A 17337-nucleotide genomic window follows, 5' to 3' on the forward strand; every position below is an offset into this window, starting at 1 on the left:
CAGCTGGGCTCAGGTCTTTGTTGTTTTTTTTAAACAAGATATTACATATTATTGCTGTAATGTAAACCAACTTGTTACTGAGCTGCTTCCCATCATCTATTTAAGACTCTTTCTTACCTATTCAAAGCCTAATGTTTTGAAACTTGCAACTGTCTTGCAATTAAGTATTTTTGCTGCAAATTCATGGAACAACTGTGGATTGTGATAGGCAAATATATATTTAGGATGTATCTGTAAAGACTAGTAGAAATTACCCATATTTTCATTCTACCATGCTTGTTTCAATGGGAAAAATCTCTAAATCAGACAAAACCATGTTCTCAAAATGCTATACAGCACTTACAAATGCTATAGAATTATACTAACATAGAAGTATGAGATCTGCCCTAGCTGGTTTGGCTCAGTGGATAGAGCATCGGCCTGCGGACTGAAGGGTCCCAGGTTCAATTCTGGTCAAGGGCACATGCCCGTGTTTCGGGTTCGGTCCCCAGTTGGGGGTGTGCAGGAGGCAGCCAATCAATGATTCTATCATTGATGTTTCTATCTCAGTATCCCTCTCCCTTCCTCTCTGAAATCAATAAAGATATATATTAAAAAAAAAAAAAGTATGAGATCAGACACATACACATTTCTCCCCCCTGCACCTGCCCAAACCCCTACACTTTTACACACACTTCTGAACATTGACTTCTACAACCAAATCTTTTCCCTTGGGCCTCCATGAGTACTAGGCACTGGTTCGGTGCTTTAAGACCTGATTAATCCTCATTGGAAAGGACAAATTCCACCTGACAAGCCCGAAGGGTGCTTAGTAACTGGTTTTTCTAGTTAATTAGATTGACTTGTTTGTATCGTTATTAAAGTTATCTTCCTTGTCCTTTTAGGATGTCTGAATTGATGTCAAGCCAGACATTCTTTTTTTTCTTTAGCCATTCTTTCTTATCACAGTTCTTTGTTCAGAACTAGTTGTTGAGCCCTGGCTGGGTCGTTTGGTTAGAGTATGGACCCCATACACTAAGGTTTCGGGTCTGATACCTAGTCAGGGCACATACAAAAATCAACCAATGAATGCATAGCTAAGGGGAACAACAAATCAAAGTGTATTTCTCTCTCTGAAAACAACAAAAAACTAGTTGAAAGAACAAGAGATTTTTTTTGTGTAACTGATCCCACACTACATCTCAAAGTGGATCAGTAAAAGAAAAAATTGTTTTCTTTTGACAATCAAGGGTTGAGGGTTCATTTTATCACAAAAGGATAATGCTTAAGGCAAGTAGCATCTGGAATTACTTCTATTCCAATTTTCTCTATAGAAGACAATCTTTTAGGTATCAATCTATAAGAAATAAAAAACCCTTGTACTATTTTTAAAGAAAAATGTTAGTAGTGATGAGAACAATTGAGAAACTTTGACGGTTCAATTTATCACCATTCCTAGGGCTGAGGAAGCTGGATAGTACAAATCAATACTGCTGGATGGGTGTTAAAATTCAGCAGTTTGTTTTTAGGTATCCCTTTAACTGGTACAAATAGGAGCTAGAGAAATCCTGGCACACACACACAAAAATTGCTCAAGTGTGAGAGTGCTTTACTTAATTTACATATTGGGGAACCTGCTTGAGTCCTTTTCCATGCCCCAGCGGTTGCCAAAGCCCTCCTTTTGCACCTGCTTTTCCTAGTCTCACACTTTTAAGATGTCATTACCTCACCACTCCCTGTGAACTCTGTTCAAAATGGTCATTTGTGCAGTCCTTGAAGAGATGTGATCCCCTAGGAACCCTGTTTTTAAAGCATTCTTGCCTCCCACCCACCAGTCTACAGGCACAATCACACACCGAGTGTAGAGAATCTCTCAACTTTGTCCCAAGGCCCCCTCTTCAGCAGTAATCTTGGCAAGTGCCTTCTCTGGGCCTCATTTTTGCATTTGCCAAATCAGCACTAGTGCCCAACACCAACCATCTCTAAAGACTATTTTAATGGCAAAACTCCAAGTCCAATACACAAGAAAGCAAATTTCAAAAATATGCAAATACAAATCACACTGAGCCTAGATCTAGCCTAGTCAGTCCTTACAAGCTTACTTCCTGTGAATACTTACTTTGCTCCAGAGGACATTGGACTATTTCTCCCATTACTGAACCAATGTAGCCACACCAACATCTTTAAAGTACAATGCAGCCCTAGCTGGTTGGGCTTAGGGGATAAAGCACCAGCCCTCAGACTGAAGGATTGCAGGTTTGATTTGGTCAAGGGCAGGTACCTAGGTTACAGGTTAGATTCCTGGTCCCTGCCAGGGCGCAAGTGGGAGGGAACCAATTGATGTTTCTGTCTCTCCCCTCACTTTCACTCTCTCATAAAAATAAAAATCAATGGTAAAATATCTTCGGGTAAGGATTAACAAAAAAGTACAATGTAGATGTGTTCAAGTAATTTACAACCCTGGCGATCAATGGGGTGACAAATGTCGCAGCCAGATCGCCCACACATCCCAGACTGCCCTCACATCCAAGTAGTTTACAGTAAAATTAAATTTTAAGAAAGTTTTGGAAGTGCATGGAACTTGTTTAAATAAAATTTAAGCCAGAACTTAATCCATGTTCCTCAAATAATTCTTTCATAATTGAGATTTTATTGTTTTGAGGATCAGTACACAGACATTTCAATTTGTACACAATTCTTAACATACGTACCAAAAATGTAAAGTCATGTAATTGTGATTCTTTTCTAAACAGTTATTCCAGTGACTTTCCAGCTTAAAATTTAGAGGCTAACTTTCCTTAATAGAGTATCAAGTACCAATATCTTCAAATGTTGATACGCTGTTACATCAAAGTCCCACTAATTCACAATTTAATATCATATATACTACATAATCAAATCTTCAATCTTTCACAGCACATTGACAAAGTTACTAGGAAAACTGGACTACCACACCAAAGATGTTACAGATGCACAAAATTCTGACAGGGAGAGCCAGGATCAAGGAGTGGTTTTCTTTAGGAAATAATTCTACCAAAAACATGTGAATAGAAGTAATTTAAAATGTTCAAGACATAGCAAACGCACGACTGACTCCAAACTGCCATTTAGTATGCTTTGTATTATAGGATATAAAAACTACCCCCATCTATGGAATGTTAAGCCGACACCCAAGACAATCAAAGTCTCCCATATTCAATATCCCACTATTTTCTGGTTGTACCAAAAAATAAACAACCAGCAAATGATTTCACCTCTTAAAAAAAAGCATTTACACTTAAAAAAATGGGATGAGGTGGAATTCCCTCCTTCTTAAAAATGTTTCTAGAGCTACTAAAAAACTTGCATTTACAAAATAGTTGATAAAAATATTCCTCTGGATTGTACAAGAAGGGAGACAGGGACCACTGATAAGACATGGTATATGACATTAATCGGACTTGGCTTCTTTTTCTCCTGCTTCATCTGAGGTTGGACTCTGCAAATCAAAGGAAAAATATGATTAAACATTTGGTTTCTGTGTCATTGCTATGATCTTTGATTAGAATTTAACACAATGTAAGTTTTACATATATGTAACTAATATATACATGTAACTCTTAGGTCTTAAAAACACAGTCAGCTCTTGCCCTGGCCGGTGCGGGTCAGGTGGTTGATGTGTTGTCCCATGCACCAAAGGGGTGCGGGTTCCATTCCCAGTAAGGGCACACATAGAAGGCAACCAACTGTTATTTCCCCCTCCCTAGAAAAAATGAAAAAAAAAAAAAAAAAAAAGTGCCTCAGGTGAGGATCAAAAAAGAAAAAAGTCAATCCTCATTATCTGTAATTCACCCACTCACTAAAATTTATTTATAACCCCAATCAATGTTCATGGTGCTTCCATGATAACACCAATAATCTCAGTCATCCAACATGCACATTCCTGGCTGAGGTTGTGCTGCCCCCCCACCACCCGCCCCAAATATATTTTTATTGATTTTTACAGAGAGGAAGGGAGAGGGATAGAGTTAGAAACATCGATCAGCTGCCTCCTGCACACTCCCGACTGGGTATGTGCCTGCAACCAAGGTACATGCCCTTGACCGGAATCAAACCTGGAACCCTTGACTCCGAAGGCCAATGCTCTATCCACTGAGCCAAACCGATCAGGGCTGTGCTGCCTTCTTGTTTCAGCGCTAACACAATAAACAAGCATCTTTTCCACACTCTATTTAGTCCCACACATTTCACATTTTTTCTTTTTTTTGGGGGGGGATGGAGTTGGGCGTGGAGCGGTGGGGGATGATGTTGTCTAGACAAGTATAGAATTGTCTTCTTGTATTGTCAAGTGCAAGAATGTTGTAATGTGTGTTATGGAGAAAATACACATGGGGGGGTAGCTTCATGTAGGCATGAGTTACAGTGCTGTTTCTGTTGGCCCCAAGTTCAATGCTAATGTACTGACATGTATTAAACAGAAACACACATGAAATAAGGTTATAATCAGTTGATTGAAGTGTTATGATTAGAGTTGAAGGATTCTAACCCTGCATTTCCCCTAACTGTTCAGTATTCACAGCAACCTCTTAAAACATAACCATCATGAGTCATAAGAATCAACTGTAGTTTGATAACATGTATTCAATACTTCCCTGATAACTAGTTTAGTAATGTCTTCTTATATCACATATTAGATGTTGTGGTTAAAACTAGGAATTCAAAGTATATTGTGATTATAAATCTTACAATTTAGAAGGGGATGATTACATTAAAATTTGATCTTTAAATAGAAAAGTTTAAAATTAAGTACCTAAATTTATCTTTTCTAGTTTAGCCAATACAATGTAAAAAGAGGCTTAGTTGGCTTAAGAAGTTATCAAAACCTTGCAGTCCACTTATTATTTATATACTTTAAAATGTTTTTATTGATTTTAGAGTAGGAGAGGGAGAAAGATATAGAAAAACAGATGAGAGAAACATCAATCAGCTGCCTTCTGCACACTCCCCTACTGGGGATTGAACACGACCTCTCTGTGCATGGGATGTCAGCCAACCACTGAGCCACAAAATATTTAATATAAAAAATAGACCGTCTTATCAGCTACATAAAAGTTACAGCTACATAGCTTACTATCTACTGTCGGAGTAAAAAAACCAACAACAAACATGCCAACCTCCTCGTTTTTAGTTTCTCCGTTTTCCGCAGGTAGATCTTCTTTAGGTTCCTGGTCAGCCACTTCGGCCTGCTTTCCCTTTGCTCCCCTTTTCCCTTTCGTTTGCACTTTTTTGTCCGCAGACTTATCCTATGAAGGAGACAGTAGCCACAAGAGTTGCAATGTTAATGTTCTGTTGCTCGTCAGCCTGAGTCACATGACACTTGTTACACGAGCCACCTTAAGGTCCACCACCCCCAGTAAGCAGGACAACCAAGTGCACTAAGGAGAACTGTAACAGGACTTGCCTAGCAAGCCTTAATGATGTTTAAACCTAAGGCCTGAGCTATACAACTTTCCCCCACACCTTCCTCATCACCCACTATTTTCTGAATTTCCTCACGGCAGAACAAATGAGTTGGAGGGATCTCTTTCCCTGGTAACTCTCAAATTTCTCTTAAGCATGATCAATAATCAAACAGTCAAATGACCACTGAGCTGACAAGACAATCACCCTCACAGTAGCCCATTCACCTGAAAGATGTTGTATGGTCAGGTTGACTATCATATAATGAGTAGCTAAAAGGATCAATTTTGAGTTTATCGTTATCATTTAGGTGTTTTGAAGAATCTGAAAGCACACATATTAATTAGTATGATGATAAAATAGGTTTAAAATTTAAGCCACGTTTAAAGCACTACAGAACAATATTTTTGGATACCACCCATCAATGGAAAGTTTAACAAATATTTTAACATTTCCTATAAATAAAGAATGTAGCAACACCAAAATTAAATTATATTAGGTCACCAGAAGTTGTATCAAGACCCCTATCAATACTGATCAATACCCCCCATACCCGAGTTAAATGGCCACAAAGGCAGGCGTGTGGTCTCACAAACATCAATGCTAAGAGGGAAAAATCAAGTGCACTATATTCTGTACCAGTTGTGGCATTCCATACATAAAGATTGCTTGATAAGTATTAACTCCATACCTTTAGGATAAATACTAAATTAGGTAAACAAACATATTTGGGATGATAACACTGTTCCACAGGTTGCTACCATGAAGTGGATTGAAATAATACTTTTTATTTTATTTTTAAAACATATTTTAATTTATTTCAGAGAGGAAGGAAGAGAAACATCAATGAGAATCATTGAGTGGCTGCCTCCTGCACGCCCCCTATTGGGGATCGAGTCCGAAACCAGGCATATGCCCTTGACCAGAATCGAATACGCTCACTCTATCTGCTGAGCCAAACCAGCTAGAGCTGAAATAATACCACTTTTAACTATTAATAGTCAGAAAACTAGAGGAAACAAAATAAATTAACACATTTCTCTAATGTATGCTTCTACTTTCAAAATCCTTCTAAGGAAATTATCCAAGTCAGGAGCACATATTGGATATATATGCTTTGAAAACAGCATGTCTAACCTGTAGTATAGTAATCAACACATCAAAAGCTTTACTTTCATTTAAAGCTTTAAATGGATTAATTATGGGAACAAATAGGTCAATTATAAAACCAAAGATGTACTACGTAAACTAAAGGAAAAAGCCACTGACCCTCCTTTTCCTTCGGGAAGACGAACTGACAGGCTTGCTCCTTAAGGAACACTGAGACAGGACTTACCTGTTGACCTCTGAGAGGAAGGAAATGAAATGTTTATTACATTTGATGTCCCAAACTGGAGTTAAAATTGAACTGTTTACATTAAAATAATTTTAAGGCAGCCCAAATATAGACAGAGGTCGATAAGAAAGAACAATTTAAGAGATAAGTAAGCATAGTCTTTAATCCAACTGGTTTATTAAAATAAAGCAAAGAATAAGCCCTAGCCAGTTTGGCTCAGCAGATAGAGCCCCATCCCAGTAGGGGTCGTGCAGGAGGCAGCTGATCAATGATTCTCATCATTGATGTTTCTCTCTCTCTCTCTCCCTTTCCCTTCTCTGAAATCAACAATAATTTTTTTTTAAAAAAAAGCAAAAAATAAAAGATGGGTAATAATAGTACACTGTTCTTGCCAACATTTTGCAACATGATCCTTTTTTTTCTTCAGCCCAGAAAACTTTGTGGGGAATCGAACTTCGTTTACAGAGAATTTCTGCGTTATCTTCTGGTGTGACAAATTCTAAGCTAACATACTATGTTCATACCTTCCTTGCACCCTTAAAAAAACCACCACAAAGCAGAACTTTTCTTTTAAAGAAAAATTAAGATTTTTACACTCAGCTCTGTACAATGTTTAAATAAAGAACCTCTTTTAGAAAAGGGGTGTTTTTTGGGGGAAGTGATCGAAAATACCGAACTCTCAAGTTCTGAGTGGACAGAAATCAATCACACCATGTGCTCGCCTTGAAGAACATGGAGAGCTCAGCAGAGGGTGATTTCACTGCCATATCCAAAAACAAAGTTACAAATGATTTACATATGTCCTGCCTTTCCAACTTAAGCTGTCACATGTACACATCCCCAGGAACTTCATTCCAGCCACCTGCAAGGTGAGCAATGCGATCATCGATCTCTTCCAGAGCAGCAAGTGTCATGGTTAACACGGTTTCGTGAACTCCTCTACACACGACTGCAAATGAAATACTTTCAGAATAGCATGTTCTCAGAGAACGCAACTCTGGATCTACCCACACACGAGAGGACCCGCTACCTCGGCTTGTGAACTTTACGTGCAAAAACTTACACATTCCTTTCCTCCTGGCCTCAGTCCCAGCCTCGCTTTTATTGTCAAAAGAAACACAAGCATGCGACCACGGACAAGCACCGACTATACACACGCACACAACACAAAGACGGGTTTCCTCGGCAAGCTCAAGTTAATATTGAATACTTTGTCATCTTAAGTTCCCTCAATTCTGCAGCAGCGTTAATGTGACACATCACAGCCCCTTAAGTCAGGACAATTATGTCCACATTTTATTCAGACCAGAAAAAAAAAAGTTTATAGTTATTAAGATGTAAAGCTTAAAAAGGAAAAAAAAAAAGGGTGAAATGCCGACATTTCAGGAGCCTGACATTTAACTTTCCAAAAATCAAGGTCTTAGTCGCCGGCACCGGCGTTCTGTTAAGGAAAGAGTCCCGCGTTCAGCAGCAGCATTTCCAAGACACGAGGGCCCGTGAAGGCAAGTCGGGGACCCACCTTTCCCGCCGCCTTTTTGGGCTTCGCTTCCACTTTTGCAGGAGCAGGTTTCTGGAAGGCAAAGGGAGCAGCACTGAGTCTCCGCCCTGGGTCCGACCCCGCGAGAAGGAGACGGGGGTGGGGTTTGCTCTACTTACGGCTGACAACCTGGCCGACCTCCTCTTCGGCTTTAGGAGAGAAAAGGAAAATGAGCGACGAGTGAAGGCTGCGGCTCCAGCTCCAGCCGCCCTCTCCCCCCCCAGGCCAGGAGCGGGGCCCTTACCTCCTCCTTGGCCGCCCCCTCCGCAGAGCTGACCTGTGGGAGGAAGCGCACGCGAGTGGGAGCAGCCCGCGAACAAAAGTGCCGAGCGCCCCGCGCCCGCCCGCCCACCCGCCCGCAGAACAATGCCCGGCTGACGTCAGGGGCTTCCCGCCGCCGGTTCGAATCTCCCCCCACCCCCCGGAGCTGCGGGCACCGCGCGTCCCCCGGCACCGCGCACTGCCCGCCCGCCCGCCGCCGCCGGTCCCGGGGCGCCTCTTGGGCCCACACCGCCGTGACCGCGCCAGGCCTGGGCCTCGCGGGCGCCGCAGCAGGCCTGGGCGGCGAGGGGGCGTGTGCGGGCCGCGGTCCCCGCTCACCTTCCTCTTGGGCATCGTGGCGGCGGGCCGGGCGCGTGCTGGGTGCCTGAGGGCCGCGGCGCGCCTAGTGGCTTGGCGAACCTGGGCTGCCTGGCCGCTGCCGCGTCTCCCGCCGCCCAAGCTGCTCGGACCCGCGACGGGGGCAGTGGGAGAACCAGATGAAACCGGATTGGGAGCCCGCCTTCTCCTCCCCCCGCGTCCCCCGGCCGCTCGCTCCCCCTCTTCGCCGGCCGGGCCGGCCCCTGCCCCTTCCCATTGGCTGCGGGGCCCACTCGGCTGCGGTCCGCGCCCTGAATAGGTGAGGCGGGCCGTCACTCGACCACTGCGCCCCGCCCCCGCTCCCGGCGCCCCCACTCCCGCCTGCCATCTCGCGGGGCCCCAGACCCAGGCGAGGGGGGCGGGGCCTCGGAGGCCGCTCTCGCCTCACGGCAGTTTGAAGCCGAGCCGCAAAGTGCGGTCTGCCTGCCGATTGGTGGACGCCCGCCACGTGACCTGTGCGTGATCCCAACCACAGCGCTCCAGGGTACCTGGGCTCCTGCCAGCTCTGCGTGCCACAAGGATTCATTCCCTTCCATCCAGGGTGAATGGCGATGAGACACTTAGTCTCGTAGACTGAGAAGGGAGAGGGAATGGTTGCCAGTAGGATCCGTTTCTCCCACCTCAGTCGGCAAGAAAGGATATCTAGGGTCTCTAGCTTCGCAGGCCGGCGGGAAGCTGGTCTCAATGCGCAGGCGCCGGAAGGGAGGCCGTGGGAAGGAAAGCGGGAGCGGGCGACTCGCGAGGCGCCAACCGCGCAGGCGCGGGTCTTTGCGACGTCCGCCGACTCCGGCCGTGTTCCCTAACCGGCCTGGTCGGAGTCCGCTCTTTCTGCGTAGCTTCCTTTTGGTCACCCATCCATTCAGGAGTGCGGGGTGCACGGGGGTCGACTCAGGAGCTTTGTGGGTTCCTGAGCCACGGTCACCCTCTAGCGCTTAAGTGAAGCGGGAAGCACACCCACGCAGTTCCTGCGTGTTTTTCTTTTTCTTTTTAATATATTTTATTGATTTTTTTACAGAGAGGAAGGGAGACAGTGAGAAACATTGATCAGAGAGAAACATCCATCAGCTGCCTCCTGCACGCCCCCCACTGGGGATGTGCCCGCAACCAAGGTACCATCGAACCTGGGACCTTTCAGTCCACAGGCCAACGCTCTATCCACTGAGCCAAACCGGTTTTGGCTCCTGCCTGTTTTTAACCGCTGCTCCCATAAGCACCTTTTAAAGGTGAAAGAAGGGCTTCTGACTTGGGGGGGGGGGGGGGGGTCTGAGCTAGGAACCCCAGAATCAGTGAGGCCGTGCGTTATTCTGTTGTGTGTGTGTGTTTTAAGTGAAGAAATAGTTACGTGTAAAAGATGGAATTGAGTTGGGTGATTATAGGAAAAGGTTTTAATCGGAAAATTGTCAGCTGGAAATCTTGGAGAGGAAGAAACATTAGGCTACTCCGAACCCAAAAGCTTGGAGATGGACCAAATGTCGATCATTTGAGGGGCCCAGATAAACCATGGCATCTTCACATAGTGAAAACCGAGCCATTGGAAAGAAAAATTGAGGCATTGCTTTACTAAGGGAGTGAATTTTGAAAGTTATTAGACTTAACTCTTGATCAATAACTCAAGTGCCTTCGCTTCTCATTCAAGAAAGCCTGAAATCCTTAAAGTGGCTTATACAGCCCTCTGATCTGACCCACTTCGATGATTTTCACTGCTGCTCACCCTGTTCCACCTTCCGAACCACAAACAGGCCCGGCACTCCTTGCTTCAGGGCCTTGTCATCTGCTGCTCCCTCAGACCACTGCAGTTCTCTTCCTCAACCTCCTTCCGGTCTGCACAAATGCCACCCTCTCAATGAGGCCTTTCCTGACCTTTCCATTTAAAATAGCAACTCCTTATGTCCACCTCAGCCTTGCTTTTCCATAGCATCTATTGAGTATATAGGTATATTGAATGTGAAATTATACACTCATTGCATATCTCAGGGAGAATATACAAGGAAGTTGCCAGTGGATGCTTCTGGAGAGAACAATTGGGGGCAGCAGGGTAATATTAAAATTGATCCTTTTCTCTCCGATCTGCATTTAAAAGAAAATGACACCAGAGAGGGCCTGGCACAGATATGTTCTGAATGCCAGGCATTATTCTTGGCCCTGGGGTAGAGAGACTGCAGGCAGGATACCTATCCCAACGACTCGGGGTGGTAATTTAGTGGGAGAGAAAGCACCCAAACTGGCCAGGGGGACAGCACATTCCACAGCATGCGGTCTTAATAGATCCTGACAGCCCTCTGGGCCTTCAGAGTGGCAGGTGATATGGAGATATGGAGAGTGGCGGTGAAGATTTAAGGGAAGAGGCAGAAAACAGTAGAGCCACAGCCTACAGGAGGTGTTTGATGCCAGGCTAAGCAGTTTGGCTGTTATCCAAGGAGTGGGAGACGCTGCAAGGTCTTAAGACATTGACAGTGCTGAGATCTGAATTTAGCTCATAAAGATCTTTCTCCCTGGAGAACTGAAGATGCCTAGGTTAAAGGTGACAAACTGGTGGCATACAGATTTTTAAAAAATAAATCTTTATTGTTCAGATTATTACAATTGTTCTTCTTTTTCCCCCCCATAGCTCCCCTCCACCCAGTTCCCACCCCACCCTCTGCCCTGACCCCTCCCACTGTCCTCATCCATAGGTGTATGATTTTTGTCCAGTCTCCGCCTGCACCCCCCCACACCCCTTTCCCCCCGAGAATAGTCAGTCCACTCCTTTCTATGCCCCTGATTCTATTATGTTCACCAGATTATTCTGTTCATCAGATTTTTTATTCACTTGATTTTTAGATTCACTTGTTGATAGATATGTATTTGTTGTTCATAATTTTTATCTTTACCTTTTTATTCTTCTTACTCTTCTTAAAGAATACCTTTCAGCATTTCATATAATATTGGTTTGGTGGTGATGAACTCCTTTAGCTTTTTCTTATCTGTGAAGCTCTTTATCTGCCCTTCAATTCTAAATGATAGCTTTGCTGGGTAGAGTAATCTTGGTTGTAGGTTCTTGCTATTCATCACTTTGAATATTTCTTGCCATTCCTGTCTGGCCTGCATAGTTTCTGTTGAGAAATCAGCTGACAGTCGTATGGGTGATCCCTTGTAGGTAACTAACTGTTTTTCTCTTGCTGCTTTTAATATTCTCTCTTTGTCTTTTGCTCCTGGCATTTTAATTATGATGTGTCTTGATGTGGTCCTCTTTGGATTCCTTTTGTTTGGGGTTCTCTGCGCTTCCTGGACTTGTAAGTCTATTTCTTTCACCAGGTGGGGGAAGTTTTCAGTCATTATTTCTTCAAATAGGTTTTCAGTATCTTGCTCTCTCTCTTCTTTTGGCACCCCCATAATTCGGATGTTGGTACAATTGAAGTTGTCCCAGAGGCTCCTTACACTATCTTCATATTTTTGGATTCTTTTTTTCTTTTTGCTTTTCCGGTTGGGTGTTTTTTGCTTCTTTGTCATTCAAATCTTTGACTTGATTCTTGCGATTCTCTCGTCTGCTGTTGGATCTCTGTATATTATTTTTTATTTCAGTCAGTGTATGCTTAATTTCTAGTTGGTCCTTTTTCATATCCTCGAGGGTCTCACTAAATTTATTGGCCTTTTGTAGGAAATTCTTGAAAAACCTTATAACCATGGTTTTGAACTCTATTCAGTAGTTTGCTTTCCTCCATTTCTTTCATTCGTGACCTATTTCTTTGTCTCCACATTTCGGCTGCTTCCCTGAGTTGATAGAGTGGTTTTGTGTGCTAGGTGTCCTATAGGGCCCAGTGGCTCAGCCTCCCCAGTTACCTGAGGTGGACACTCTTGGCGCACCCCTTTGTGGGCTGTGTGCACAGTCTTGTTGTAGTTAAGCCTTGATTGTTGTTGGTATCACTGGGAGGAATTGACCTCCAGGCCAGTTGGCTGTGAGGATCAGCTGTGTCTTTGATGGGAGAACTTCTGTGCTGGAGACACCCTTTTAAGACAAGACTTGCTTCATTGGGGCTTTGGTGCTCACTGAGTCTGCCCCATGAGTGTGTCCCTTATGGATCTGAGGAATTGTAATCTGGATGGTCCTACTCTGACCCCTGGGTACACTGGCTCTTGGATCTCCAAGGAGGTGCTAATTTAGCCTCTGCCTGAGGCCACCCAGCAGGAGCAATGGAAAGATCTGCAGATTCCTCTTCTTTGTTTGGGTTTTGGAGGTGCCCAGATGAGGCCCAGCTGTGAAGCAGTGCAAGTTGCTGCAGGGCCTTGGGCCTTCTTTTGGATGTTCTGGGTCTCACTGACTCAGCTGCAGTTTGTTAGGTAAGTTTAGAATTCAAAGGACCAGGCCATTCATATGCAAATGCCTCTGCGCTCAGCTTGGATGGGGCGGAGTCTCAGGGCAGAGCAAACAGCAATGGCTTCCTGACAGCCCTGCCCTAAGAGGTCCCCGGGTCTCAGTGTCCCTTGGTAATCGTTGCAAGCACCTCTGAGAGAAAGCCGCCCCCGAGTTCCGCCTGCTGCCAGACAGTCCAGTTTCTCCCCATATGAGTCTGGGTCCCCAGAGTCTCGCCCGGAACTGGAGTTCAGAGCAGTCAGGAGCTTGTGTCTCCCTCCGGATTGAAAAAGCCAGCCGCGTCCTCAGTTGCCAGCCCTCTCCTCGCGCGCACACGCCTCCGTACCTCTGCACTTTACTTCCACAGCTCCTCTGAGTCTCAGTGTGCTTTTCTCTTTCTTCCTAGTTGTAGAATTTCCACTTAGCCAGCCTTCCTGTGGTTCTGGATGATGTATGTTTTGTCTTTCAGTTGTAGTTTTGAAGTTGTTGTGCGAGGCAGCAAGTTCAGGTTTAACCTATGCTGCCATCTTGATTTCTTCTCCAGATTTTTTTTTTTAAGTTGCCAACACAAGCACATGGAACAACTGGAATTCAGTAGGAAAACTGGCAGTATCTTTTTTAAACAAATCCATGCCTGAGGACATGCTTATTGATTTTATAGAGAGAGGGAAACGGAGAGAGGAAAACATTGATCAGTTGCCTCCTCTACCTGCCCCAACCAGGGATTGAACCCGATATTTGGGTATGTGCCCTCACTGGGGAATCGAACCAGTGCCCTCCCTGGGGAATCAACCAACTGAGCCATACCAGGCAGGGCAGGACTTATAGTATTTGTTTAGCCAAGTCCACAGGAGAATAAAGACTGGGGATGTTTTGTTCACCATCATTTTATACCTTGTAGTTAGTATAGTGTCTGACACACCCAAGGGTTTCATACATACTTTAATAATTAAAAAAAATTAAAATTGTACTAAAAGACCATTGCATAAAACTCACTTACTTTAAGTGTAAAATCCAATGATTCTTAGTTTTCTAAATTTACAGTTTTGCAATCATCACCACAATCCAGTTAGAGAACATATAAAACACCTGGAAAAACTTCCTCCTGTCCATTTTCAGCCAATCTTTGTCACACTCTCAGGCCCTAGGCAATCACTGATCTGCTTTCTGTCACTAGTTTAAAATTTTCTGCTCCTCAAAGAACATTTTTAAGAGAATGAAAAGACAAGCCACAGAATGGGAGAAAATATTTGCAAAACATATACCAGATAAAGGACTTGTATCCAGAATGAACTCAAAACGCTATCCAGTTCTACGAAAATAACTAAGTAAAAAGGGGGCAAAAGATTTCAACAAATACTTCATCAAGAAAGACGTAAGAGTGACAAATGAGCACATGAAAACCTGCTCAATATCAATAGACATGAAGGAAATACAAATATAGCAAAATAGTCTAATGAGATACCATTACATACCTATTAGGATGACTAAAATGTAAAAGATTGACGTTGGATAGGATGTGGAGGAACTGAATTCAAATCTTGTTGGTCAGAGAGAGAAAGAGAGAAACATCGATTGGTTCCCTTCCATAGGTTCCCGAGTGGCGATCAAACCCACAACCGTTTGATGCATGGGAGGACCCTCAACCAATTGAGGCACTCAGGGCACACTAAAATAAAATTTTAAATGTTATTTGGTTCTAGCAATTATTTTTTAAAATATATTTTTATTGATTTCAGAGAGGAAGGGAGAGGAAGAGAGAGAGAGAAACATCAATGATGAGAATGAATCATTGATTGGCTGCCTCCTGCACATTGGACCGAGCCCGCAACTGAAGCATGTGCTCTTGACCGGAATGAAACCCGGGACCCTTCAGGCTAACGCTCTATCCACTGAGCCAAACTGGCTAGGGCACTAGCAACTATTTTTTATTTTTTTAAATTGATTTTAGGGAGAGAGAGATCAATTTATTGTTCCACGTATGCATTTATTGGTTGATTCTTATATATGCCCTGACCTGGGATGGAACCAACAACCTTGGCTTCTGGGGTCAATGCTCTAACCAACAACTACACAGCCAGGGTGGTTCTAGCAGTTTTTAAAAATTTAGGTGAAATTTACATAATGTGCAACTAACCATTTTAAGGGGCATTTAGTATATTCCCAATGTTCAATATCTTTTTTTCTTTATACCTAGCAACATCAACAGTGCTGCCTTTACATATACTTTAACATTTGCATTTAACATTTTTTCATATTTTTTAACAAGTTAAAAAACAGCAAAATAGCTCAAATTACAATGTTATGTTTTTCATTCTGATTAGCTCCTTACACACACATACACATATACAGTACATATATGTGTGTGCACAGAAAGGGAATACTTGAATATTCATCTATGCTAGAATTCAATTTCCTATGAAATCCTCATACTTCATTCATTGTTAGTTATCCTGGATCCTAAAACAGGCTGCCAACCTATCGGACTGTGACAACTAATGAAAAATATGATGGCTAATAATGTGTGCATTCAAGGTAACTCCCTGAGCTTATTTGGTGCCAGTCACCAAAATAAACACTGCAGATTTCACTTAATTCATTCTGGAAAGATGGTCAGTCTGCTCTTTGATTCAGCACTGTGTGTGCTCATCATCATCACTGTCATCATCATCATTTTCATTTAATAAAATCAAGTGGGCAAACCAAAGACTAGGTAAATCCATTCCCGCTAAATTGTTTCTTCTCATTGTACCCTCTGTTTTCACTATTTTGGGAATAGTCGAGGCCATCTTTGTTTCACCTTGTAGTTCAGTGCTGCCTCTGGTGTGCCTGTCTTGAGAAGAATCCACTTTGTGCTGGCTGTCCTCAGTAACTGACTCTAAGGCACTCAGTTTTGAACACATCTCTAGTTCCTAGATCTAGACTGATTTCTCCTGAGATGTCTTGGCTTTCATATTTTCTTTCCACATGTTAGGAAAATTTAGCCTTCCATTGTGCTTTTTTTTTGAGCCCTGTCCAAATGAAGCAATAGGAGAGAGCTGAGTTATTCAGGTTGGGTTGCTCCTGAAGGCCAGGTCCTCTCCCATCACTGCTGCACAGTCAGGGATATTTCTCTTTTCGGTATGTTTTTTGTTTTTTGTCAAATTATCGCCTCACCAGGAATTGGTGAACCTCTTCCTGGGAGGATGTAATAGTGGTGTATGGTGTGGTAGGGGTAGGGAACAGCTGAAACGCTCCTCTTCAGCCCAAACGGTAGAGACAGAGGGGGAGCTGCCATCACTTTCCATGAGGTGGTTTCTCCCTGTAAATTCTTCTGAATCACTAGAGTGTAGAGGGGCCAGTAGCCTGGCTGCATTTGCTGGAGGGGAAGGCTGTGGAGGAGAGGCAGACTCCGAGCCTGTCTTTTGGGCAGGTCAGCATCACCTACCAGCCAAGATGTGTTTCCACAGAAAGAGTTCACTCTGCAATTATTAAGTAGCTTAGCTTCACGTGTTTTCTTGAAACAGAAATTTGTAGAACCACAGCTCCATGATCCATTTCAATTAGGTTTTAGTTCTCAGACTCCAATCATAGCAGAAGAGGCAGCTAGACATCTTTTATTTACTATACATAAATATGAATTGGTGTTCTTTTTGCTGTACTATCCCATTTTCACCTATATGCAGGGTAACAGGCTGATTGTAAACTGCTTTTTAATTAGATATGCAGTTTTGGAAATCGTTACAGTGTTTAGTTTTGACATGTAAAAATACATTTTACATATAACTCCAAAACATTTCTCTTTACAGATACCTGCCACTATAATCATGGCAGCTTTCTATTTATAAAAAGGTTTATTTTAAATAAAATAAAAGTGAATCAATGTAAAGGAAGTGGTACATAATAACACAAGTGGTTTGCAGATGCACCCAAACTAGAGACAGTGGTACCCGAACCACCAGAGTTTGGGAAACTGGTCTCGCGGGAGTTGAGGGGTGGGTGCGAGGAGACGACGGAAGCCCGGAAGGCCATGGAGAAGGCCGGGACTTAGTGGGAAAGCGGCCCCGCCTCCCTGTCAGCGCGGCGAAGTGCGCAGGC

At 43.4% G+C, this 17337-nt stretch overlaps 1 protein-coding gene across 1 annotated transcript; it reads right to left on the reverse strand.

Moving 5' to 3' along the window:
* Nucleotides 1-2606: 2606 nt before the first annotated feature.
* On the reverse strand, nt 2607-9102 carry HMGN1 (high mobility group nucleosome binding domain 1). Its single transcript, XM_054713553.1, has 6 exons — nt 8892-9102; nt 8536-8568; nt 8411-8440; nt 8274-8324; nt 5133-5261; nt 2607-3457 (listed from the first exon to the last, which is right to left on the reverse strand). The coding sequence occupies exons 1-6, from the start codon at nt 8904-8906 to the stop codon at nt 3410-3412; spliced, it is 306 nt and encodes a 101-aa protein (XP_054569528.1). The 5' UTR covers nt 8907-9102; the 3' UTR covers nt 2607-3409.
* Nucleotides 9103-17337: the final 8235 nt, after the last annotated feature.

The sequence above is a fragment of the Eptesicus fuscus genome, chromosome 3, assembly GCF_027574615.1.
Source record: "Eptesicus fuscus isolate TK198812 chromosome 3, DD_ASM_mEF_20220401, whole genome shotgun sequence".
Classification (NCBI taxonomy): domain Eukaryota; kingdom Metazoa; phylum Chordata; class Mammalia; order Chiroptera; family Vespertilionidae; genus Eptesicus; species Eptesicus fuscus.